Source organism: Scyliorhinus torazame, chromosome 22 (genome assembly GCF_047496885.1).
Source record: "Scyliorhinus torazame isolate Kashiwa2021f chromosome 22, sScyTor2.1, whole genome shotgun sequence".
Classification (NCBI taxonomy): Eukaryota; Metazoa; Chordata; class Chondrichthyes; order Carcharhiniformes; family Scyliorhinidae; genus Scyliorhinus; species Scyliorhinus torazame.
Genome location: NC_092728.1, coordinates 41,166,381 through 41,193,798, shown reverse-complemented (window position 1 = coordinate 41,193,798; position 27,418 = coordinate 41,166,381). Strand labels below are relative to the sequence as shown.

Below are 27,418 nucleotides of genomic sequence, written 5' to 3'. Positions count from 1 at the left end.
CCCTTGCTAATCTTTTCATTTCCAGATCAAGTTTCCCATTTCAATTTCCTTTTGAGAAGCTCTTTATGTTTCTTGCATTTCTAATTGTTTCATTTGTAATTGAATTTTAGCTAATTCTAATGATTCAGACTGTGTCTCTGGCAAATTTAAATGTGGAGCTATTGCTTAAATTAGCTCCACCTCCTTCACCTCTTCAAGTAAAGTCAACTGCAGCTTAACTGCCAAGTGTTTTAACCATCCTTTATAAACCAACTAGAGTGACCTCTTCCACACCCAGGAAACTCTTAGCCACTGAAAGAGTTATGTTACCAGTCGCTCCCTATTTAAACTGACAAGAGTATCAACATCTGACAGAAAGCACCAGTTCCTCACACACACTGTCATTAAGTTCAATAATTCCAAGACAAATTAAGAATTATATTTTTTAATCCCAGTAAAGAGCCCCCAATTTTGTTAGGATACTGGACAAGAACTCCAAACATTTTTCTATTTGTAAAACTGTGAGGAAAGGATACATCACCCCTGGAATGATGACTGACAAATGATATTTTTTAAACACCGAATTAGCCACATTAGCATCAAAGAAAATAACTTAACAATTAACAATTAATCAGTTCTTAAACACAAGGGAAAAGCTTAAACTTCATGCTACTAACTCCAATTAAGAAACCCAATGCAGATCAAATGTCACTTATAAATAAAGTGAACAGATTCTTGCTTAGTTGTGTAAAGTCCTTTGGCAAGACAGACCCTTTCAGGAGCAACACCAGGAATACACTCAGCTCAACCTAGCTGAGAGTCTAGAGGGCTGGCTTATGAGGAGAGACTAGGTAGACTGGGACTATACTCATTGGAATTTAGAAGAATGAGGGGGGGATCGTATAGAAACATATAAAATTATGAAAGGAATAGTTAAGATAGGAGCAGGGAGGTTGTTTCCACTGGCAGGCAAAACTAGAACTAGGGGGGCATAGCCTCAAAATAAGGGGGACCAGATTTAGGACTGAGTTGAGGAGAACTACTTCATCCTAAGGGTTGTAAACTCCCTGCCCTGTGAAGCAGTTGAGGCTACCTCGTTGAATGTTTTTAAGGCAAAGATAGATAGATTTTTGAACAGTAAAGGAATTGAGGGTTATGCTGAGTGGGCGGGTAAGTGGAGCTACATCCATAAAAAGATCAGCCATGATCTTATTGAATGGCGGAGTAGACTTGAGGTGTCAGATGGCCTACTCCTGCTCCTAGTTCTTATTTGGTAAAACGGCTGTTCAACCTAAAGTCCTTCTGTCAGGTCAGACCCAAGTCCTATGGCAAACTGCAAAACTACACTCAGACCGTGCTCCTCTCATCAATTACATAATCTGTATCCCACTAATAAGTCACATGACCTGCTTCGCTATGGGTAAATACAGTTCCTCATAAAGTATCTACTCTCCAGGGAATCTCCAGCAATCATAACGATGTTCCATTAGCCCATTACATGTAACCAAGTAAATGGTTAGAATCAATCATGCTCTCACATTTTACCACTTCTTAATTACACCTTTGGCAGACACAGTCTGGATACCTCAACCTAGGTTCTTTCATAACAGTACTGCAATAGATAACCTAGGCTTTCAATAACATTACCGCCACAACTATAAAAAATAATACACAACTATTTCTATGTTAATCACATATGGACCGCGCTCACCAAAAATTAGCATCAGCGAAGCAGATGTGGGAACTGGGAATGGAGACAAGGAGGACTGACAGCAATGGGGACTGAGTGGTAAGGGAATATCATGTAGAGGGGGAAATCACTCTCAAGCTATGATTTAGATGAACAGTCTGATTCTGACTTGGAACTTTAAAACTGCAACGCTATTTAAAGAGCATAGTTTAACAGAAACCGCCTGATAGTGGCAATCTGTTGTCCTTCATTGCGAGCGGACTTGAGTACAGGACTTGATTTTAAATTCCACCAGTTACTGTGGTGCGATTTGTACCCATGTCCCTAGAATAGTAGCCTGTGCCTCTGGATTATTAGTCCAGCGACACAACACCACTGCCTCCCCAGTTGCAACGCGGGTGCGCGCCACCAATCCATTCTGTACCCCCATCCTGTGGAGTCGGACAGGAGACAACAAGGCCTGATTGTGACGAGGAATTAGTGCTAACTTGGGAATTCAGTGCAGGAGAGGAAGGAGTTGAAGTTTTTTTATACAAAATAAAACAGATACTTCAGTTCTGAAAGAATGTCCCATGGAATTCAAAATATTAAATTTGTTTCGCTCTCTGTTGAAGCTTCTAGACATTCTGAGGTTTTCCAGCATTTTCTGTTTGTATTTAATATTTCCATACCCGCAGTATTAACATAGAGACATAGAAAATCGGAACAGGAGGAGGCAATTCAGCCCTTCGAGCCTGCTCCGCTATTAAGTATAATCATGGCCGATTCTCTATCTAAACACCACAGTCTTGCACTCTCCCCATACCCCTTGACAACATTAGAGTCCAGAAATCTATCTATTTCCTTATTAAACATATTCAGTGACTTGCCCTCCACATCCTCCTGTGATAGAGAGTTCCACAGGTTCACCACCATCTGAGTTTCTCCTCATCTCAGTCCTAACTGGCCCGCCACATATCTTAATCTGTGACCCGTTGTTCTAGACCCCCCCCCCCCCGAGCCAGAGGAAGCATCATCCCTACATCCAATCTGTCCAGCCCTGTCAGAATTAGATCCCCTCTCATTCTTCTAAATTCCAGTGAATACAGACCCAATTGACCAAATCTCTGCTCATCTGGCAATCCTGCCAACTCAGGAATACACTCCCCCAATGGCAAGTATATTCTTTCTTAGATAAGGAGACCAAGATTCCCACAATATTCCAGAAGTGGTCTCACCAGCCTTGAACAGCTGCAGTAAGACATCCTTGCTCCTGTACTCAAGTCCTTTCGCAATGAAGGCCTACATAGCATTTGTCTTCCCAACTGTTTGCTGTACCTGAATGCTTGCTTTCAGTGACTGGCGAACTATGACACCCAGATTCCTTTGTACATCAACATTTCCCAATATATCACCATTTAAATAAAGTGTTCAGATTTTATGCTGCTTTTATGCCTCTTCTCAGCCTCCAGTAGCTGGTGAATGTTCAAAGTGAGCAGGTTGGTGATTGGTTGTTGAGTTTTAAAATGTGATCACTCTGAACGGGGGCAGTAATTTAAACCGGTACTGTGGAGATGTAAACATTTAATTAAAATTAGAGATTAATTAGTTAAACTACTTGATATACCTACAGATAAGCAGCTGAGTAATATTTCTAAACTTGAAAGCTAATTGGTTAAATTAAACACAATAAAGATGGCAGAGCAGGTGATGTGTTGCAGCTGTATCATTTGGGAGTCGGTGGATACCAGTGTGATCCACGGACACCATGGGCGGGATTCTCTAATAATGGGGCTATGTCCCCACACCGGCATGAAGACCGGCGCCAACCAGTCCGGCGTCAACGGTTGCCGAAAGTGAGGAATTCTCCCCTTCCTAGGGGGCTAGGTTGGCACCGGAGTGATCCCCGCAGCTCCAGCCGGCGTGCAACGGCCCGGGCAAATTTGCACATGTGCGTAACGGCCGGTGTGATCCTGTGCATGCGCGCTACGGCCGGAATATTTCCGCGCATGCGCGGGGTTTCCCTTCACCACGCCGTCCCCCGGGCACTATGGCGGAGCCCCACAGGAGCCCGGCACGGAGTAAGGTAGGCCCCCACGGAACCAGCCCGCCTGCCGATCGGTAGGCCCCGATCGCGGACCAGGCCACCATGGGGACCCCCCCACAGTGTCAGATTTCTCCACCCCCCCTCCAGGACGGCCCCCGCACACTCACCTTCCAGGTCCTGCCGTGTGGGACCTGAGTAACCCACGCCGGCGGGACTCGGCCCAGCTCGTTGGCCACTCGGCCCGGAGAATCGCCAGGGGCACCGCTGTCAATGGCCCCCGACCAGCACGGCGGGAATCCCGCGGGCGCCCGAGAATTGGCGCCGGAAAATGGGGAAGCCGGCGTCGGGGCGGCGGGACGAGATTCTCTCATCCCCCCCGGGGATTCTCCGACCCAGCGCCGGGTCGGAGATTCATGGCCCATATCTACAGTAAATCATAGAATTTACAGTGCAGAAGGAGGCCATTCGGCCCATCGTGTCTGCACTGGCTCTTGGAAAGAGCACCCTACCCAAGGTCAACACCGCCACCCTATCCCCATAACCCAGTAACCCCACCCAACACTAAGGGCAATTTTGGACACAAAGGGCAATTTATCATGGCCAATCCACCTAACCTGCACATCTTTGGACTGTGGGAGGAAACCGGAGCACCCGGAGGAAACCCATGCACACACGGGGAGGATGTGCAGACTCCGCACAGACAGTGACCCAAGCCGGAATCGAACCTGGGACCCTGGAGCTGTGAAGCAATTGTGCTATCCACAAGGCTACCGTGCTGCCCAAATGCCTGCAGCTCGAAGATCTTCGGCTCAGGGTTGATGGACTGGAGCCTGAGCTCGGACATGGTGATGCAGAGGGAAAGTTACCTGGACACTTTGTTCCTGAAGGCAGGCGCACTCCTTAGGCTGGGTACTTCAGATATACTCCATGGTCAGGGACAGGAGATGGAGACCCAGAAGGTAGCAATGGAATGGAGGAACATCACCCCTGCAATTGTCCAAAATGTTCAGGGTTCTTGCAGTCTGTGTGGTTGAGAGCTGGGACGGCAGAATAATCAAACTGAAATCATTTTATCTGAATGTGCGTTGCATCCGGAATAAGATCAATGAATTAATGGCACAAATGGAGACAAATGGTTTCGATCTGATGGTCATTACAGAAGCAATGGTTACAAGAGGGCCAAGGTTGGGAAATAAATATTACAGGGTATACTACATTTCAAAACGACAGATATAATGGCAAATGAGGAGAGGTAGTGCTGATAATAGAGGCTGTCACAAGGGCATTCGTGAGAAAGGATCTTGGCTCAGAAAATCAGGACGTAGAATCCGTATGGGTTGCGATAGGAAAGTAATGGTCAGGAAACACTGGTGGGAGCAGGTTCTAGGCACCCCCACAGGAGGTTCGTCATTGGACAGAGCATTAAACAAGAAATAATTGACGCTTGTAATAAAGATAAAGTAATAATTGTGGGGAATTTTAATCTTTATATAGATTGGACCAATCAAATGTGCAAAGGTGGTCTGGAAGATGAGTTTATCTAATTCTTTCATGACAGTTATCCTGGAACACTATGTTGTGAACCGGCTCTTAGGCCCATCGTGTCTCCACTGGCTCTCCGAATGAGTAGTTCACTTAGTTCCATTCTCAAACCTTCTCCCCATAACCTGCACATTCTTCCTTTTCAGTTAACTGTCCAATTCTCTTTTAAAAGCTTCAATTAAACCCACACTCACAGGCAACGCATTCTAGGCCCTAACCACTTGCTGAGTGAAAACGATTTTCCTCATTTCACTTTTGCTTCTTTTGACAGTTACTTTAAATCTGTGTCCTCTCGTTTTCCATCCTTTCACGAGTCGGTGCAGTCTTTCCTGATCTGCACTGTCCAGCTGCCTCATGATTTTGAACATCTCTATCAAATCTCCACTCCACCTGCTTCTCTCCAAGGAGAACAGTTCCAACCTCTCCAATCTATCCCCATAACTGACGTTTCTCATTGCTGGAACCATTCTCATGAATCTTTTCTGCACTCGCTCCAATGCCTTCCCATCCTTCTTTTAGTGCGTTGCCCGGAACTGGACACAATACTCCAACTGAGGCCCAACTAGTATCTTATACAAATTCAGTTTAATCTTCATGCTCTTGTACTCCAAGCCCCCATCAATAAAGCCTAAGATATTATATACTTCATGAGAACAAAGAACAAAGAAAAGTACAGCACAGGAACAGACCCTTCGACCCTCCAAGCCTGTGCCGACCATTTTGCCCGTCTAAACTAAAATCTTCTACACTTCCGGAGTCTGTATCCCTCTATTCCCATCCTATTCATGTATTTGTCACGATGCCCCTTAAACGTCACTATCGTCCCTGCTCCCACCACCTCCTCCGGTAGCGAGTTACAGGCACCCACTACCCTCTGTGGCCTAACTAAGGTTCTATACAGCTGCAACATGACTTGCCAATTCTTATACTCAATGCCCCGGCCAATGAAGGCAAGCATGCCGTATGCCTTCTTGACTACCTTCTCCACCTGTGTTGCCCCTTTCAGTGACCTGTGGACCTGTACACCTAGATCTCTCTGACTTTCAATACTCTTGAGGGTTCTACTGTATATTCCCTACCTTCATTAGACCTTCCAAATTGCATTACCTCGCATTTGTCTAGATTAAACCCCATCTGCCATCTCTCCGCCCAAGTCTCCAAACGATCTAAATCCTGCTGTATCCTCTGACAGTCCTCATCGCTATCCGTATTTCCACCAGCCTTTGTGTCGTCCGCAAACTTACTAATCAGACCAGTTGCATTTTGCTCCAAATCATTTATATATACGACACCAAAGGTCCCAGCACTGAACCCTGCGGAACACCACTAGTCAAAGCCCTCCAATTAGAAAAGCATCCTTCCATTGCACCTCTCTGCCTTCTGTGACCTAGCCAGTTCTGTATCCACCTTGCCAGCTCACCCCTGATCCCGTGTGACTTCACCTTTTGTACCAGTCTGCCATGGGGGACCGTGTCAAAGGCCTTACTGAAGTCCATATAGACAACATCCACTGCCCTACCTGCATCAATCATCTTTGTGACCTCCTTGGAAAACTCTATCAAGTTAGTGAGACACGGCCTCCCCTTCACAAAACCATGCTGCCTCTCGCTAATACGTCCACTTGCTTCCAAATGGGAGTAGATCGTGCCTCGAAGAATTCTCTCCAGTAATTCCCTACCACTGACATAAGGCTCACCGGCCTGTAGTTCCTTGGATTATCCTTGCTACCCTTCTTAAACAAAGGAACAACATTGGCTATTCTCCAGTCCTCCGGGACATTACCTGAAGACAGTGAGGATCCAAAGATTTCTGTCAAGGCCTCAGCAATTTCCTCTCTTGCCTCCTTCAGTATTCAGGCCCTGGGGACTTATCCACCTTAATATTTTTTAAGACGCCCAAAACCTCTTCTTTTTGGATCTCAATGTGACCCAGGCTATCTAGACACCCTTCTCCAGACTCAGCATCCACCAATTCCTTCTCTTTGGTGAATACTGATGAAATACTCGCCCATGAATACTCGCCCATTTCCGCTGGCTCCACACACAGATTCCCTCCCTTGTCCTTCAGTGGGCCAACCCTTTCCCTGGCTACCCTCTTGCTTTTTATGTGTGTGTTAAAAAGCCTTGGGGTTTTCCTTCACCCTATTTGCCAATGACTTTTTGTTACCCCTTTTAGCCCTCCTGATTCCTTGCTTAGGTTCCTTCCTACTTTCCTTATATTTCGCACAGGCTGCGTCTGTTCCCAGCCTTCCAGCCCTGACAAATGCCTCCTTTTCCTTTTTGACGAGGCCTACAATATCTCTCGTTATCCAAGGTTCCCGAAATTTGCCGTATTTATCCTTCTTCCTCACAGGAACATGCCGGTCCTGAATTTCTTTCAACTGACATTTGAAGGTCTCCCACATGTTAGATGTTGATTTACGCTCAAACATCCGCCCCCAATCTATGTTCTTCAGTTCCTGCCTAATATTGTTATAATTAGCCTTCCCCCAATTTAGCACATTCACCCTAGGACCACTCTTATCCTTTTCCACCAGAACTTTAAAACTTACTGAATTGTGGTCACTGTTCCCAAAATGCTCCCCTACTGAAACTCCTACCACCTGGCTGTGCTCATTCCCCAATATCAGGTCAAGTACAGCCCCTTTCCTAGTTGGACTATCTACATATTGTTTTAAGAAGCCCTCCTGGATGCTCCTTACAAACTCTGCCCATCCAAACCACTGGCACTAAGTGAGTCCCAGTCAATATTGGAGGAGTTAAAGTCTCCCATCACAACAACCCTGTTGCTTTTACTCCTTTCCAAAATCGGTCTACCTATCTGCTCCTCTATCTCCCGCTGGCTGTTGGGTGGCCTGCAGTAAACCCCCAACATTGTGACTGCACCCTTCTTATTCCTGATCTCTAGCCATATAGCCTCACTGCCCTCTGAGGTGTCCTCCCGCAGTACAGCTGTGATATTCTCCCTAACCAGTAGTTCAACTCTTCCACCCCTTTTACACTCTCTCAACCTGTCCCACCATTTTCAATGGTATATGCACATATATATCCAGAGCTCTCGGCTCCTGCACCCCTTTATTTGATATTGTCTCTCCTACCAATATTAATCACTTTACCTTTCTCCAGGTTGAACTTCATCAGCCACCTACCTGCCCAGTCCACCATCCTGTTTATGTCCTTTTACATACAAACATAGGAATTAGGAACAGGAGGCGGCCACTCGGCCCCTCGAGCCTGCTCCGCCTTCCAATAAGACCAGGTCTGATCTGATTGTATCCTCAACCCCACATTTCTGCGTGTCCCTCGATAACCTTTCACCCATTTGTTCATCAATAATCTATTAGGTTCTGCCTTAAAAATATTCAAAGACTCTTCTTCCACTATCTTTTGGGGAAGAGAGTTCCAGAGATTCACGGTCCTCTGAGAGAAAAACATTTCTCCTCATGTCTGTCCTAAATGATAAACCTTTTATTTTTAAACAGTGACCTCTGGTTCTAGATTCTCCCATAAGAGGAAACATCCTCTCCACATCCACCCTGTCAATAACCCCCTCAGGATATTGTATGTTTCAATCAAGTAGACTTTGTACACTGTCCTCATCACAGTTCACAATGCTTCCGAGTTTTGTATCGTCCTCAAATCTTGAAATTGTGCTGTGACGAAGGTTTACATCATTCGTTATATATCAGGAACAGCAAGGCTCCCAACCTTGATCCCTGGGGAACTCCACTACAAACACTCCTCCAGCCTCTGAACAACAACTGTTTCCTTTCACTCAACCAATTCCGTATCCATGTTGCTCCTGTCCCTTTTATTTCATCAGCCATACCTATGCTCACAAGTCTGCTGTGTGGCATTGTATCGAATGCCTTCTGAAAGTCCATGTACACCACATCAACAGCATTACGCTCATCAACCCTCTCTGTTAGCTCTCAAAAAAACTCCAACAAGTTTATTAAACATGATTTTCCCTTGACAGGTCCATGCTGGCTTTTCTTAATTAACCCACATTTGTTCAGGTGAGGATTAATTTTATTCCCAATTATCGTTCTCAGAAGTTTCATCAGGACTGAAGTTAAACTGATGGCCTGTAGTTGCTGGGTTTATCCCTTGTATGAACAAGGCTGTTAACGTTTGCAATTCTCCAGTCCTCTGGCACTACCCCCGAGTTTAAGAAGATTGAAAAGTTATGGCCAAAGCCCAGCAATTTCCACTCTCACTTCCCTCAGGATCCTTGGATGGATCTCATTGGGTCCTGGTGCCTCATGAACTTAAGTACAACCAGCCTATACCCGCTTATTAATTCTTAACCCTTCTAGTGTTTGAATTACCTCCTCTTTCACCATGGCCTGGGTATCTTCTTCCTTGATAAAGACAGGTGCAAAGAATTCCTTTAATACCTCAGGATGCCTTCTGCCAACATGCGTATATTCCCTTTTCATAGAATTATAGAATTTACAGTGCAGAAGGAGGCCATTCGGCCCATCGAGTCTGCACCGGCTCTCGGAAAGAGCACCCTCCCCAAGGTCAACACCTCCACCCAATCCCCATAACCCAGTAACCTCACCCAACACTAAGGGCAATTTTGGACACTAAGGGCAATTTATCACGGCCAATCCACTCAACCTGCACATCTTTGGACTGCGGGAGGAAACCGGAGCACCCGGAGGAAACCCACGCAGACACGGGGAGGATGTGCAGACTTCGCACAGACAGTGACCCAAGCCGGAATCGAACCTGGGACCCTGGAGATGTGAAGCAATTGTGCTAACCACTATGCTACCGTGCTACCGATTGGTCCCCAATCAGACCCCAGCCTTCCCTTTACTATTTATATGGCAACAAAAGACTTTGGGATTCCCTTTCATGTTCGTGTCAGTCTCTTTTCATACTCCTCTTTCCTTCTCGCATTGGCTTTTTCACCTCCCTTTTGAAACTTTTACATTCAGCCTGGTTCTCAATTGTATAATAGAATCGTAGAATCCCTCCAATGCAGAATGAGGCCATTCGGCCCACAGAGTCTGCACCGACCCTCTGAAAGAGCACCCTATGCAGGCCCACTCCCCCGCCCTATCCCCATAATCCCCCCAAAAAGGCAGAGATAACAAGGACCAAGTTCCACCTGTGGGGGAGGAAGCAGTACAAAAGGAAAAAGGCTTCTTGCACTTTGAGTTATGTGAATAAGCTTATGTTGAAAATTTGGGTGGCACAGTAGCGCAGTGGTCAGCACTGCTGCCCCACGGCGCTGAGGACCCGCATTCATCCCAGCCCCGGGTTACTGTCCAAGTGGAGTTTACACATTGTTTGCGTGGGTCTCACCCCTCAACCCAAAGATGTGCAGGTTAGGTGGATTGGCCACGCATAATTGCCCTTAATTGGAAAAAAAAGAATTGGGTACGTTAAATTTATATTTAAAAAATAGAAAATGGGCTCCAGCCTCCTCTTTTGCCAGAAAGATATTCAGCAAAGTAGCAGATATGACGCAACTCTCAGAAGTGAAAGAGTAGGTATCCAATGTCTAGTGTGACCCAGCCTCTGCCTGCTCACCTCTCCCACCGCAGAGTGTGTCTGAAGTTTCATCCATGTGTAAGATGTGCCTCCTGTAAGCTTTGTCTCAAGGCACAGATGTCCCAGGTTCTGAGTTCATTTGATGACAGCTCACCTACCTTGATGAGAAGCTGTGTGAAGGGCTCTGTGATGACTTTCAGGATGTCCGGTGAGGTCTCTCCTGACTGAATGTTGAAGCTCTCGATGCAGGCCTTGCTGACATGGTACAGAAACCCAGTCCCAATCTCAATTGGAAGTAAAACGATAACTGTCATCCAGTTAAACACCCCATGCACCGCCGAACCTGCAAAGGCCCTGGGGGCGGAGGAGCAGCACGTTACAATAGGACCACTTCAATCTGCCACAATACGGTGCCCAGATCTCACTCAAAAGAAAAGGAACAGTGAAATAGGATTGGACTGGACAGCATTGGTCAAAGAGTTAGCATCAGGTTAGGGAGGCTGGGCCCAATGGCCTCCTTCAGTCATTCCCAACTTCTAAGGATATAATTACCTTGAGCGATTATGATAGTTCAGTGGTTGTATTTCAGAGAGCGTGAGTTCAAATCCCAGTATTGCAGTGTGAGAATTTAAACTTATTTGATTAATTATAAGCTGGTATCAGTAATAGTGACAATAAAGCTGTCAGATTGTGGTAAAAGTCCAATTTATTCATTGTTAAAAATAAATTTAGAGTTCCCAATTCATTTTTTCCAATTAAGGGGCAATTTAGCATGATCAATCCCCCTACCCTGCACATCTTTGTGTTGTGGGGGTGAAACCCACGCAAACACGGGGAGAATGTGCAAACTCCACACGGACCGTGACCCAGAGCCGGGATTGAACCTGGGACCTCGGTGCCGTGAGGCAGCAGTGCTAACCACTGTGCCACCGTGCTGCCCTAAAATCTAACTGATTCATGATTATCCTTTAGGGAAGTAATTCTGCCATCCTTACCTGGTCCGAGCAAACCCATGTAGTTGACTCTTGGCCCACCGTGAAGTGGGTAAGTCATTTTGGGTAATGAAGGATTGGCAACAAATCCTGGCTTTGCCAGCGATGCCCATGGCCTGAGCAAGTTTTTAAAAAATGCAGTGACAGTATCAGCAGCGCACACACCCCAGGACACAACCCTGCTGATGAAATTCTTGTTCCTGGTTTACGCTGAGGTGGTGGAGAGCAGCAGGAACTCCACCATCATCATCATCACTGGGCCACAGGGCAAATAATCATCGAGAATCACCTTTCACTGGCGGTTGGGAGTCCGCCTGTGGGTAGGCCCCAGGATCAAGTGAGCCATTCCCTCCGATTGAACACCCTCCTGAAGCCTACAGGTGACAGTGGGCCTTCATCCCCCCAAAAATGCCACATCTGGGACTTCCAGCTTCCCTCCCTGATGGGGCGGATATCCTGGAGAACCCACCCGATTCCAATCTCAATGAATCAGAAACCAGGCTGGTTGTGTAAGAGTGAATGACTTGTTTTGTCAGATTACTGAACAAGAAGAGAAGGCTGGCTCCTGAAGGAAAGAAGGGAAGGAGAGGACAGGACGCTGAGGGAGGCAATGGCAGCAGGAGGGGCTTCAAATATCAAAATTCGGGAACCTGATCCAACCATCCTCGAATGAATTCACTTGCAGGTTTCCGCAGAGCCAGGTTGAGCAATAAGAAACAGCAGGTACCATAGTGGTTAGCACAGTTGCTTTACAGCTCCAGGGTCCCAGGTTCGATTACCGGCTGGGTCACTGTCTGTGCGGAGTGATGCACTATCAATTACTACAAAGACAAGAGTAGTGAATAATCGAGGCTTTATTGAGCAAAGATGTGTGGCCTCCTGTAGCTGCTACCAGAATGGGAGCAGCCTCGGTGAGCACACACATTTATACGCCGCCTACTGGGCGGAGCCAGCAGGCAGGGATTTACCCGTGTACCTCTAATACAAGAGTCCTACCATACTACATCTAACACTGTTAGTAGTGACTACCACATTCACCCCCTGTTAAAAAAGAGTCCGGCGGGTGTGGTGGAAAAGTTTACAAGTTCAGTCAAAATTTACAAGTTCAGTCTGACGGGTGCCTTGATCCTCCGCTGTGATCGCCTCGGTCCCGGTGGTGATGCAGGCGCTGACTTGGTCACCTGTGACTCCGGGAGCGTGTTGTCCTCGTCTTCATCGCCCCCGGGTGGAACCAGTGGAAGGACGGATCCTCCTGGGGCGGGGGCTGCGGTGAGGCGCGCTGGGGAGAGGGTGAGTGGCGCAAGGGCAACCGGAGGGGGGGGTTTCGGGTGGTGTGCCATGGGTGGGGATCCAGCGGGTGCCAGGTCCCGGAGGGAGACTGTGTCCTGGCGCCCGTCGGGGTGCGCCACGTAGGCGTACTGCGGGTTCGCGTGCAGTATGCGACCAATGGGTCCGACTTATGGGTCCGCACGTGTTTGCGGAGGAGGACGGCTCCAGGAGCTGCCAGCCATGTTGGGAGCGAAACCCCGGAGGTGGACTTCCTGGGGAAGGCAAAAAGACGTTCATGGGGGGTTTTGTTAGTTGCAGTGCAGTGGAGTGATCGGATGTAGTGGCGCGCCGGGGAGGACATCCTGCCAGCGGGAGGCCTGGAGATTTTTAGACCGTAGGGCCAGCAGGACGGCCTTCCAGACCGTTCTCCCTCTCCACCTGCCCGTTTCTCCGGGGGTTGTAGCTGGTCGTCCTGCTCGAGGCGATGCCCTGGCTGAGCAGGAACTGGCGAAGCTCATCGCTCATAAATGAGGATCCCCGGTCGCTGTGGACGTAAGCGGGGAAACCGAACAGGGCGACGATGCTGTTGAGTGCTTTAATGACCGTGGCAGAAGTCATATCGGGGCATGGGATGACGAAGGGAAACTGGGAGTACTCATCGACCACGTTCAGGAAGTACGTGTTTCGGTCGGTGGAGGGGAGGGGCCCTTTGAATTCCATGCTGAGGCATTCAAAGGGGCAGGAGACCTTCACCAGGTGTGCTCGGTCTGGCCAGTAGCAGTGCGGTTTGCACTCCGCGCAGACCTGACAGTCTCTGGTGACAGCCCTGACCTCCGCAATGGAGTAGGGCAGGTTGCGGGCCTTTATAAAGTGGAAGAACCGGGTGACCCCCGGGTGTCAGAGACCATCGTGTAGGGCCCGGAGTCGGTCCACTTGTGTGCTGGCACATGTACCTCGGGATAGGGCATCGGGTAGCTCGTTGAGCTTCCCGGGGTGATACAAAATCTCATAATTATAGGTGGAGAGCTCGATCTTCCACCTCAAGATCTTATCGTTTTTGATCTTGCCCCGCTGTGTATTATTGAACATGAAGGCAACCGACCGTTGGTCAGTGGGGAGAGTGAATCTCCTGCCGGCCAGGTAATGCCTCCAATGCCGCACAGCTTCCACAATGGCTTGGGCCTCCTTTTCGACAGAGGAGGGCCAAATTTCGAAGGCATGGAGGGTGCGGGAAAAGAATGCCACGGGCCTGCCTGCCTGGTTGAGGGTGGCGGCTAGAGCTACATCCGGTGCATCGCTCTCGACCTGAAAGCGGAGGGACTCGTCGACCGCGTGCATCATGGCCTTGGCGGTGTCTGCCTTGATGTGGTTAAAGGCCTGGCAGGCCTCAGCCGTCAGGGGAGAAACTGTGGAGTGAATGAGTGGGCGGGCCTTGTCCGCATAGTTAGGGACCCACTGGGCATAATAGGAGAAGAACCCCAGGCATCGTTTCAGGGCCTTGGGGCAGTGGGGGAGGGGGAGTTCCATGAGGGGGCCCATGCGGTTGGGGTCGGGCCCTAGAACCATTTTCCACAACATAGCCAAGGATGGCTAAGCGGTTGGTGTGGAACACGCACTTCTCCTTATTGTACGTGAGATTAAGAAGTTTGGCGGTGTGGAGAATTTTGCGAAGGTTAATTTCGTGGTCCTGCTGGTCGTGGCCGCAGATGGTGATGTTGATGGGATGGTGGCCTGCAATCCGTACCGGTCAACCATTCAGTCCGTCTCATGTTGGAAGACCGAGACCCCGTTAGTGACGCCGAAGGGAACCCTAAGGAAGTGATAGAGGCGGCCATCTGCTTCAAACGCGGTGTACGGGCAGTCCTTCTTGCGGATGGGGAGCTGGTGGTAGATGGACATCAGGTCCACTGTGGAAAAGACCCGGTACTGTGCAATCTGGTTGACTATATCAGATATGCGTGGGAGAGGGTACGCGTTGAGCTGCGTGTACCGGTTGATGGTCTGACTGTAGTCAATGACCAACCTGTGTTTCTCCCCAGTCTTTACTACCATCACTTGGGCTCTCCAGGGGCTGTTGCTGGCCTCAATGATGCCTTCCCGCAGAAGCCGCTGGACCTCCGACCTGATGAAGGTCCTGTCCTGCGCACTGTACCATCTGCTCCTGGTGGCGACGGGTTTGCAATCCGGGGTGAGGTTTGCAAACAAGGAAGGTGGATCGACCTTAAGGGTCATGAGGCCGCAAACGGTGAGGGGGGGTAGGTCAGTGGGGAGAGTGATGTTAAATTTTAAAGTTAAGCTTTGGAGGTGGCACTGGATGTCCAGGCCGAGTAACAGGGCAGCGCAGAGGTTGGGGAGGATGTAGAGCCGGAAGTTGCTAAACTCTATGCCCTAGACAGTGAGGGTCACAATGCAGTACCCCCGGATTTTCACGGAATGGGATCCGGAGGCCAGGGAGATTTTCTGGGTAACGAGGTGTACCACAAGATGTGCAGGTTAGGTGGATTGGCCATGCTAAATTGCCCTTAGCGTCCAAAACATGTTAAGTGGGAGTTACTGGGTTACAGGGATAGGGGAGATACATAGGTTTCAGTAGGGTGCTCTTTGTAAGGGCCGGTGCAGACTCGATGGGCCGAATGGCCTCCTTCTGCCACTGAAATTCTATGAAAACTAACCTGCTCTTGACAGGTGGATCAATCATTTAAACATGTTAATTGAGACTCTATGCCTCAGATTTTATCAGCAATTATGATTTAACACCTATCATTGTGTGCTGATTGGCTGATACCATTGGGTTTGTGATGTTCAGCAGATAGAGGGAGGTATGTAGGGCCGGAACCAGGAGGTATGAGCCTCTCCAGCACTGCTAACGGGTCAGGAGGAGCAGAACTACCCAGGCCCTCACTAGCCATTTTCCACTAATCCAATCTCTTACCCAGCCTCCATGATCTCCAATCATCCCGAGGCCCTGACTCTAGGCCCCTCCAGCCTGCCTGCGCTCCCATTCATGGCCACAGCCCAACAGTGTAGGCCTTCCCACCTAGCTGCCAACTCTCCCTCAATTTGGGCAACTCCTCCCACATTGTGACACTGCAGGTTTACATGCCATCATGTAAATATAAAGGTCAATGTCTGGGTAGAGCAAAGGAAATAGACAACCTACAAATCAGCAAAACATGTGCAGATACTCAATTCCAATCTGGTGGCAACAGGCTCAGGCCCAATCTCGTTGCCCTGGCTGCCAACAACAGCAAAAGCAATTAGGAATGCCATACCCTACATAGAGATTGAGAAAGGGGTTGAATCGGGAGATGGAGCTTGATGCAAAACAACTGCTGGGTCCAGAACTGGGACTAACAAACAGAATGCTCCTGCATTCCATCAGAATGTTGTCAGGCCTGGTGCTTGGGAGGAATATAATCATCTGAGAGGAATGCAACAAGCCAAACATGTCAGTGAGTGTTGAGAGATCCAACAGTCAGACCCCAATCTCCTGTAAAGGAGCAGGTGGAAAGTAGGTCGTGAGCAGCTGTAAGTTAGTAGGGCTTACCTCCGAAACTCATTACGTTCTCCAGACTGGGCCAAGGACACCAAGGTGCTGGTCACCGATGTTCCCACATTGACCCCCATGACAATTGGAATAGATGATTTCACATTGAGCACTGTGAAAAAAAGCCATGCATTAGAAACAACAGGATTGGCACCTCCCCTCCCCAACTCCCACCTGGAGCCTGTGCGATGCAGCACTCACACTGTCCAGCACCAGAGGAGCTCCCACCTGGAGCCAGTGCGATGCAGCACTCACACTGTCCAGCACCAGAGGAGCTCCCACCTGGAGCCAGTGCGATGCAGCACTCACACTGTCCAGCACCAGAGGAGCTCCCACCTGGAGCCAGTGCGATGCAGCACTCACACTGTCCAGCACCAGAGGAGCTCCCACCTGGAGCCAGTGCGATGCAGCACTCACACTGCCCAACGCCAGAGGAGCTCCCACCTGAAGCCAGTGCGATGTAGCACTCACGCTGTCCAGTGCCAGAGGAGCTCCCACCTGGAGCCAGTGCAAAACAGCACTCACACTGTCCAGAGCTACAGGAACAGGACCAGGAAAACTGTAATACAATTGAAGGCCCCAGAGTGGAGGCAGAGTTGACAGGACTAGGAGACACTGGTCAATCTCTGAAATCAAGATAGACACAGCGACTACTTTTGTGAAACCATACTTGACATGACAAAAATGATTTTTGAATTTACTGACTGTAAGACTAAAGTCACATTCCAAGGACTTAAAATATTGTCAAAGACGGCTACACATTTGCATCACTGTACCTTCTGCACATTATGTGCTGTTACATTTGACTTTACATTTTCTTTTGGTTTTGTTTTTAATATATTTATGCCGTTATTTAAAAATGTGCTATTCCACTTTGGATGTGTTGTTTATTGGAGCTATTGTTATCCATAAATAGTTTTCTTAAAGTATTCAGTGTTGCTGATGCTTGAATAACACATTTGGAGCAGTCTCTGTAAAGTTTTGTAATTTAAAAAATATTCTCAAGAATAATGGAAGAGACACAAAATCTTATTTCAAGCAGCTGACCTTTGGGATTCGAAACAGTAAGTACCTCAAACGTTTTCCAAGTGTTTTGAACTAAATTAACGTAATTTGGTTAACTTTAAAACAACAGTGCTCTTGTCTTATTTCAGAAGGAAGGGAGTGGAGTGACAGGCAGGAAATATGCAGGTCTCAACTTCCAAATGAAATGAAATGAATGAAAACCGCTTATTGTCACAAGTCGGCTTCAATGAAGTTACTGTGAAAAGACCCTAGTCGCCACATTCCGGCGCCTGTTCGGGGAGGCTGGTACGGGAATTGAACCGTGCTGCTGGCCTGCCTTGGTCTGCTTTAAAAGCCAGCGATTTAGCCCTGTGTGCTAAACCAGTCCCAGACATGCAGTAGTTACCAGGTGATCTCTAGTTGCCCTGGTTACGGCTGGAGCCTAGGCCTCCTCGTCTGCTCCAGGAGGCATGTCTGCACTTGGCTCCACATCGTGTTCCTCCAAATCCTCCATTTCTGCCGTTAAATCGCCTTCAGGCTGAAAGGTCAGTCCTTCCCCGAAGTCAAAGCTGTGCAATGCCACTACAATCTTCGAGGCAATCACAAGGGACTACTGTGAAGTGCTCCCTGACCAATGCAGGCAACAGAAACATGACTTTAAAATCCCTATTGCCTGATGTGTTGGGTATGCCGGGTCTGTGAGGACTGTGTTTACTCTAGCAGTGAGAGAGACAGGCTTCCAACACTTAAAGAAATGCAACTCGATTTTATTGAACTATTAACTATCATACACACTTTAACTGTGGGTTGACACTATGCTGACTTGACTGGAGACCTGAGGCTAACCTGACCAGACTATCTTATTACCACATGGTGGATGTTCTAGTTGCTGCTCACGGGCTCTGACTGTCTCAGAGGCTGGATCCCAAGAGAGCGGGAAAACTAGTGCCCTCTGGCTTTATAGTGGTTGTGTCCTGTCTGGTGATTGGCTGCTGTGCTCTGTGTGTTCACTGGTCATCCTGTGTGTCAATCACTGTCTGTCTGTGCACCATCATATACCTGTGTTATTATTAATGCATCTCCCCCCTTTTTTTTTACTTATTTAAAAAATTGTGTGTAGGTCAATAAATAGTGACTGTGTGTGTACAGGAGCCTGACTATATACAAAGTATGTTAACGTATTTACATGAGAAGGTGTCGAGTGCAGATAGAGGGCGGATAACAAATTAGAACAAAACAATATGTACAGATGTGTAAACGGATCACAAGGTAATGCAACATTCAGTCTATAAATTCAGTCTCTGTGGTGGGCGACAAATTCTGGTTGACCGCCTCAAGGGTGGGTCAGGGGCCGCCTGCACTGGAACGGGTGGAACTGCCTCCAATGTAGAGGTCGGTAAAAGAACTGGCAGATCGGTGGCCTCATGGAAGGGCGCGTCCTGAGGAAAAAGCATGCGAGGCGCGACATCACGTTCAGGTGGCGGGCGTGGAAGCAGCCGCAGTGCCCGCCTATTACGCCGAAGAAAGGAGCCATCATGCAGGCGAACGAGGAACGATCTCGGGGCCACTTGCTTAACCACCACAGCCGTGGCAGACCAGCCACCGTCAGGTAGCTGAACACGAACTCGGTCAGCAGGAGCCAGAGCGGGGAGATCTGTGGCGTGGGCGTTGTACACCGACTTGCATTGAGCCCGAGACTGTTGCATCCTCTGCAAGACCGGAAAATTGTCAAGGTCCGGGATGTGGATAGCCGGCACCGTCGTCCGTAGTGTGCGGTTCATTAGCAGCTGTGCTGGGGACAGGCCAGCGGACAAAGGAGTCGCCCTGTAGGCTAACAGCACTAGGTTAAAATCCGAACCCGAGTCAGCAGCTTTGCACAACAGTCTTTTAACAATGTGGACCCCCTTTTACAGCCTTCCCATTCGCCTGGGGGTAGAAGCTGTATGGCTGGGCAAAATCCATCCACTCCTGGCTGAAGAAACAAGGGCGATTATCAGTCATAACTGTAAGTGGAATGCCATGACGGGCAAAAGTCTCTTTGCATGCCTTGATGACCGTTGCTGATGCGAGGTCAGTCAGTCTGGCCACCTCGGGGGAGTTGGAAAAGTAGACCACGAGGAGGACATAGTCTCGGCCCTTTGCATGAAGGAGGTCAATACCAACTTTGGACCATGGGGAGGACACCAGTTCATGCGGCTGTAGAGTCTCTTTGTGCTGAGCCGGCTGGAACCTTTGCCACGTTGGGCAATTGAGGACAGTGTTGGCGATATCCTGACTGATGCCTGGCCAATATACTGCCTCTCGGGCTCGACGGCGACACTTTTCGACCCCCAGGTGACCCTCGTGGATTTGGCCGAGGACCAGCTCTCGCATGCTCTGTGGGATTACTATCCTGTCCAGCTTCATTAATGTGCCGTCCACTACCGCTAGATCGTCCTTTACATTATAAAACTGGGGGCACTGCCCCTTTTGCCAACCATCCGTGAGATGTCGCATTACCCGCTGGAGTAAAGGATCCCTGGCCATCTCCTGACGAATTTGCACGACCCTTTCATCAGTGGCCGGAAAGTTGGATGCACAAAACTTCACCTGAGCGTCTATCTGACGAAGTCCGACTGCTCATACGGCGTGGTGATGGATCTAGAGAGTGCATCGGCCACAATGAGCTCTTTGCCCGGGGTGTAGACCAGGTCGAAATCGTAGCGGCGGAGTTTGAGGAGGATATGTTGCAGCCGTGGCGTCATATCATTGAGGTCTTTTTGGATGATGTGAACCAATGGCCTGTGGTCTGTCTCGACTGTGAATTTGGGAGTCCATACACGTAATCATGGAATTTGTCAATCCCTCTGAGGAGGCCCAGGCATTCTTTTTCAATCTGAGCGTATCGTTGCTCAGTAGGTGTCATGGCTCTAGAGTCATATGCGACTGGGGCCCAGGAGGAGGATTCGTCGCGCTGGAGGAGTACTGCCCCAATGCCAGCCTGGCTCGCGTCGGTGGAGATCTTCCTCTTCTTGGCGGAGTCGAAAAACGCCAGTACCGGGGCCTTGGTGAGTTTCGTCCTGAGCTCACGCCACTCTCGCTCATGAGCGGGGAGCCACTGGAAGTTCGTAGTTTTTTTTACAAGATTGCGGAGAGCTGTGGTGTGTGATGCAAGGTTGGGGATAAACTTCCCAAGGAAATTGACCATCCCTAGGAAGCGGAGGACCACCTTCTTGTCCTCCGGGGTCTTCATGGCGTTGATCGCCAACACCTTATCTGCGTCTGGCTGCACACCGAACTGCGAAATATGGTCGCCAAGGAACTTTATTTCTATTTGACCGAACGAGCACTTGGCTCTGTTGAGTCGGAGGCCATGCTCGTGGATCCTGTGGAACACTCGCTTGAGGCGATCGATGTGTTCCTGAGGAGTTGTGGACCAGACAATGATGTAATCGACGTACACTCGCACCCCCTCGATGCCCTCCATCATTTGCTCCATTATGCAGTGGAACACCTCCGAGGTGGAGATGATGCCAAAGGGCATCCGGTTGTAACAGTAGCGACCGAACGGGGTGTTAAATGTGCACAACTTTCGACTGGACGCATCCAGCTGTATTTGCCAAAACCCCTTGGAGGCATCCAGCTTCGTGAAAAGCTTGGCGTGAGCCATTTCGCTGGTGAGCTCTTCTCGTTTAGGTATGGGGTAGTCTTCCCTCATGATGTTACGGTTCAAATCTTTGGGGTCGATACAAATGCGAAGTTCCCCTGACGGTTTTTTGACAGAGACCATGGAGCTAACCCAGTCCGTGGGTTCAGTGACCTTAGAAATGACCCCCGGGCCCTGGAGGCCTTGCAGCTGCTGCTTGAGGCGGTCCTTGAGGGGTGACGGCACCCAACGCGGTGCATGAACCACGGGTGTGGCATTCGGCTTCAGCAGTATCTTGTATCGGTAAGGTAGTGTACCCATACCTTCGAAGACGCTGTGGTATTCTGCTATGATGTCATCTAATTGGGCTTGGAAGTTGACATCTGGCGAGGCTGATGCCTCAGCGGGCGACATGGAGTGAACCCGCTGCACAAGATTCAGGATTTTGCAGGCCCGAGCACCGAGCAGGGAAGCTCTGTTGGTTCCAACAATTTCAAAACGCAGGGTTGCTTTTGAAGAACAATGGGATACCGCAAGCTGGCATGAGCCACTGGCAGCAATGGCATTGCCATTGTAGTCGATGAGCTGGCAGGCCGGTGGAAGAATGCTTGGCCTGACGCAGATGGTGTGAAGGGCAGACTTTGAAATGAGGTTCGCTGAAGCGCCGGTGTCCAGCCTGAAGCGTATGCGAGATTCGTTAACCGTAAGGGTGGCGCACCACTCGTCCTCCGGATCAATGCTCAGCACTGGGAGTTGTTTCACCTTCTTCGCTGAAAGCATCGTATACTTGGTGATGATGCCCACCCGGAATGGGAATGTGAGGCCCTCGGTGTCGGAATCTGGAACCATGTCGGAGTCGGAGTCTGCAGCGGGTTGCTGTACTGACCGGACGTTCCTGCGCTGCGACTGGGATCGCTGTGTGTCGGGCAGTTGAGCAGATCTGCACAGGGCTGCGTAGTGGCCAACTTGCCACACTGGAGACAGTATCGAGATTTTGCAGGACATTGCCGCTTTAAATGGGCGGAGCCACAGTTGTTGCACGTTATGGCGCCGACGTCAGGACGCTCCGTGCGCCACTGCGCATGCGCGGTGCGGTCGAACGATGTGCGCACCTCCGCAGTTCGGTCGTCGGCCTCGCCGTCCCCTTGGTCGTGGCGCGCATGTGCAGGAGCCTGGGAAAAGCGTGCGAAATGGCCGCCCTCATCCAGACTCAGGCCCTGGAGCTGTTTTACGGCCTGCACCCGCTCCGCATCGTGGGGGACTTGCCGCGCCATCTCTGCCACCTTGATGTGGGAGTACCGGTCATTAGTGTGCTCACGTAGGACGCAGGTTTCGATGGCGATGGTGAGGGTGAGCTGCTTAACTTTGAGGAGTTGCTGGCGAAGGGGATCGGAGTGGACCCCAAAGACGATCTGGTCGCGGATCATGGAGTCGGAGGTGGAGCCGTAGTTGCAGGACTGCGCGAGGATATGGAGATGTACTTTATCTCAAAAAAACTGTCTTTGTCTTTCATAGTTGCAGCATATAAACAGTTAAGCACTCAGTGAATTGGCAAACACATCTGTCATGATATCCACATCAGCATATCATGGTGCAATCACACACACACTGATGGACAGGCAGTTGGACCAACCAGCGCACACATAACATCGCAGCCAATCACCAGTGAGAGCACACGCACTATAAAACAACACCACAGTTGCCGCTCATTCTACTAGGAGATAGCTCAGGAGCACAGAGCTCACAGCGCGCCACTCAGACATAGACCATGTGCTGAGTGCCTCACTAAGATAGTGATAGGGCTGGGTCCACAGTTTAGCTGGTGAAGCCAGCAGTTAGTGGTGTCGTTGTCAAGGTAATAAAACAGAGTTGTACCATATACAGCCGTGTTGGATCATTTGTGCAGCAGAACACCCAACACGACATGATACCAGTTGTGGACGCTAACCAGTGACTGTGAGACCTACCTGCACCCTTTCAGAAATCCGCTCCATGGAAAACATCAGCCCGCCGCAGCCGCTCCGAATCGCTCAAAATCTTGGCGTAAACTGGAAGCTGTTTAAACAGCGCTTCCAGCTCTTCCTCGAAGCCACAGACAGGGAGAATGCATCGGACACCAGGAAGATCGCCCTCCTCCTCTCCACGGCGGGGCAACACGCCATCCACATCTATAACTCCCTGGCATTCGCGGAAGGCGAGGACAAAACAAAATATAAGACAGTGCTTCTGAGGTTTGAGGAACACTTCAGCGTGGAAGTCAATGAGAGCTTCGAGAGGTACCTCTTCCAGCCGTGCCTGCAGGGTAAGGATGAGCCTTTCCAATCTTACTTGACACACCTCCGTATCCTCGCGCAGTCCTGCGGCTATGAGGCCACCTCCGACTCCCTGATACGGGATCAGATAGTTTTTGGGGTCATCTCGGACACCCTACGCCAGCAGCTCCTAAAAATAAAGCGCCTCACCCTAGCGACTGCCATCGAGACCTGCATCCTCCATGAGAGCGCGACCAGCCTGTACTCCCAAATCCAGGCTGCCGAAACGGCACGGCACGGGTCCTACGAGGCGGAGCGGGTCCAGTCGATCGAGTTCCTCCCGGCCCGCGGCCCGGACGAGGGCGGCCATTTCGCGCGCTTTCCAAGGCCTCCCGCGCTTGTACGCGCCAAAAGAGGGGACGTTGACGCAGAGGGACGTGATGCGCAGGCGCGCTCTACGCAGGACCGCACCGTGCATGCGCGGTGGCGCAACTAACGCCATGACGTCACGACGTGCGGCAACTGTGGCTCCGCCCACTTAAAGTGGCAATGTCCGGCCAAAGCACGACAATGCCTCCGCTGTGGCAGGATGGGCCACTACGCTGCCTGCTGTTGAGCAGCTCAACCTGCCGACTCCCAACAATTCCGCCAGCCTTGCAGGGACGTGCGGGCGATTCAGCCCCCCTACACTGAGTCATATCCAGATAGTATGCAGACCAGCGATACCGAAGACAGGGAGGCCTTCCACGTTGCGGTAATCCACAAGAACCGGATATCCCCAAGTCGGAACCACCAGCCGCTGCCAGTGCACAGCATTGATCCGGGCGATGAGTGGTGTGCCACCCTAACGGTCAACCGATCCCAGATCACATTTCGCCTGGACACTGGTGCCTCCGCCAATCTCCTCGCATGGTCAGCCTTCCAGACCTTGAAGGTTAAACCACCGATTCTGCCATCCCACTGTCAGCTGGTTGACTACAATGGAAACGTCATCCCGGCCACAGGGTCCTGCCAGCTCGAGGTTACACACAACTCACACAAAGTCACATTATCATTTGAAATCGTAGGATCCTCGAAGGACTCTCTGTTAGGCGCACAGGCGTGCAAGATCCTCCACCTCGTTCAGCAGGTGCACACTCTGTCTCCAGAAGGCACGTCCGATTTCCCGGATGCAGACTTTAGGGCGCAGCTCCTCTCACTCCTCGCGCACAACCAGGAGGTTTTCGAGGGCATGGGCACACTACCCTACACGTACAAAATACGTCTCAAACCGGACGCCACCCCGGTCATTCACGCACCTCGTAGAGTCCCAGCACCACTCAAGGACCGCCTCAAGCAACAGCTGCAGGACCTGCAGGACCAAGGAGTGCTTTCCCGGGTCACGGAGCCAACGCCATGGGTCAGCTCCATGGTGTGCGTCAAGAAGCCCTCCGGCAAGCTCCCGATCTGTATCGAACCAAAAGATTTGAATCACAACATTATGAGGGAACACTACCCCATACCCAAATGAGAAGAAACCACGAGCGAAATGGCGCGGGCAAAAATATTCACCAAGCTTGATGCCTCAAAGGGCTTTTGGCAGATTCAATTGGATCAGTCCAGCAGGAAGCTGTGCACTTTCAACACTCCATTTGGCAGATACTGCTACAATAGGATGCCATTCGGCATCATCTCGGCCTCTGAGGTGTTCCATCGCATCATGGAACAGATGATGGAGGGCATCGAAGGGGTGCGCATCTACGTAGACGATGTTATCATCTGGTCCACCACACCACAGGAGCACATCAGTCGTCTCCAGCGTGTCTTTGCACGGATACGAGATCAGGGCCTGCGCCTTAACCGAGCCAAGTGCTCTTTTGGCCAGACTGAGCGGTCGGGTGTGCGGCCGGATGCCGACAAAGTGGCAGCCATCGCAGCCATGCAGCAGCCGTCAGACAAGAAGGCAGTGCTGCGCTTTCTCGGGATGGTCAACTTCCTGGGGAAGTTCATTCCTAACCTTGCTTCGCACACGACTGGTCTTCGCCACCTGGTGAAGAAGACTACAGAGTTCCAGTGGCTGCCCGCACACCAGAGTGAATGGGAGGAGCTCAAGGTCAAGCTCACCACCGCCCCGGTACTGGCGTTTTTCGATACCACACGGGAAACAAAGATCTCAACTGACGCCAGCCAGTCCGGCATTGGGGCGGTACTCCTGCAACGGGACGACACCGCATCCTGGGCCCCGGTCGCTTATGCGTCGCGGGCCATGACCCCTACAGAACAGCGCTATGCGCAGATTGAGAAGGAGTGCCTAGGCCTGTTGACTGGCATCGACAAGTTTCACGACTATGTATATGGTCTTCCGCAGTTCACTGTGGAGACCGACCATCGCCCCCTGGTCGGCATCATTCAGAAGGACTTCAACGATATGACCCCTCGCCTCCAGCGCATTCTGCTCAATCTCCGGAGGTACGACTTCCAACTTGTCTACACCCCGGGGAAGGATCTCATCATCGCAGATGCTCTGCCAAGGCGGCCAACACACCGCCCGACTCGGAGGGGTTCGTTTGCCAGATCGACGCACAAGTAGCCTTCACATCGGCCAATCTGCCGGCCATTGATGCACGTCTGGCCCACATTCGCCGTGAGACTGCGGCTGACCCCCTTCTACAGCGTGTGATGCGCCACATGACGGAAGGGTGGCTCAAGGGGCAGTGACCACAATTTTACAACGTCCGGGACAACTTGGCCGTCATTGATGGTGTCCTCTTGAAGTTGGACTGGATCGTGATCCCACACAGCATTCACCAGCTTGTCCTCAAACAACTACACGAAGGCCATCTCGGAGTTGAAAAGTGCAGGCGGAAGGCCCGAGAGGCTGTGTACTGGCTGGGCATCAGCGACGACATCACCAACATGGTGCTCAACTGCCCCACCTGCCAAAGGTTTCAGCCGGCGCAACCCCCTGAGACCCTTTAGCCCCATGAGTTGGTCACGTCCCCCTGGGCGAAGGTGGGCGTGGACCTCTTTCATGCGCTCGGCAGGGACTACATTATTCTGATTGCCTACTTCTCAAGCTATCCGAAGGTCATACGCCTGCTCGACACAACGTCATCAGCTGTCATCCGGACATGCAAAGAAACCTTTGCTTGCCATGGAATTCCGCACACTGTCATGTCTGACAACGGGCCTTGCTTTGCGAGCCAAGAATGGTCTTCCTTTGCCACTTCATACAACTTCACACACGTGACGTCCAGTGCCTTGCATCCCCAGTCGAATGGCAAGGCAGAAAAGGGCGTCCACATTGTGAAGCGGCTCCTCTGCAAGGCTGCTGATGCCGGACCTGACTTCTGTTTAGCCCTGCTGGCCTATTGCTCGGCCTCACTGTCCACTGGCCTCTCGCCAGCCCAGTTGTTGATGGGTCGCACACTCAGGACCACTGTGCCGTCCATTCATGTTCCTGACCTCGACCATGCTCCAGTATTGTGAAGGATGCAACATCAGCGTGCTCAGCAGAAGGGTGGTACATGATGCTCGGGCGACTGATCTTCCTGCCCTGGCGCCTGGAGACAACGTCCGCATACACCTACCGGAGGGTGGCTGGTCGGCAACCGCCGAGGTTCTCCGCCACGTGGCTCCCCGCTCATTCCTGGTTCGCATGCCTGATGGCTCCATTCGCCGCCGCAATCGGCGGCCCCTTCGTCTGGTTCCGCGCTCGCTATGAGATCATGCACCGGTGCCACGCCCTCCTGTTGTTCATGATGTCGACTTTGTTGAGCTTCCTGCCACTCTGCCTCTTCCTCTCTCGCCCGTGGCCAGGCCCATTCCTCAGCCGGTGGATCCTGACCCACCCTTGAGGCGGTCAACCCAAATTCGTCGCCCACCTGAGAGACTTGACTTATGAGCCTGTTTGAACATTGGACTCACGGAATTGTTTTACAGTACTGTTAACGAGTTTCTTTTCTTGTCGTTCATTGTTCCAGAAGTTTTCTCTCGTCGTTTGCT

The 27,418-nt window shown here is 50.5% G+C and overlaps 1 protein-coding gene across 2 annotated transcripts in view; it reads right to left on the bottom strand.

The window, feature by feature from the left end:
* LOC140399033 (sodium-dependent phosphate transport protein 2C-like) overlaps nucleotides 1-27,418 on the bottom strand; it is a 233,003-nt gene that overhangs the window by 163,873 nt on the left and 41,712 nt on the right. For both annotated transcript variants that reach the window (XM_072488096.1, XM_072488097.1), the window contains exons 6-7: nucleotides 16,553-16,664; nucleotides 10,903-11,098 (exon numbers count right to left, since the gene is read on the bottom strand). In XM_072488096.1, the coding sequence (XP_072344197.1) occupies nucleotides 10,903-11,098; nucleotides 16,553-16,664 (308 nt within the window). The remainder of the gene's footprint in view (nucleotides 1-10,902; nucleotides 11,099-16,552; nucleotides 16,665-27,418) is intronic.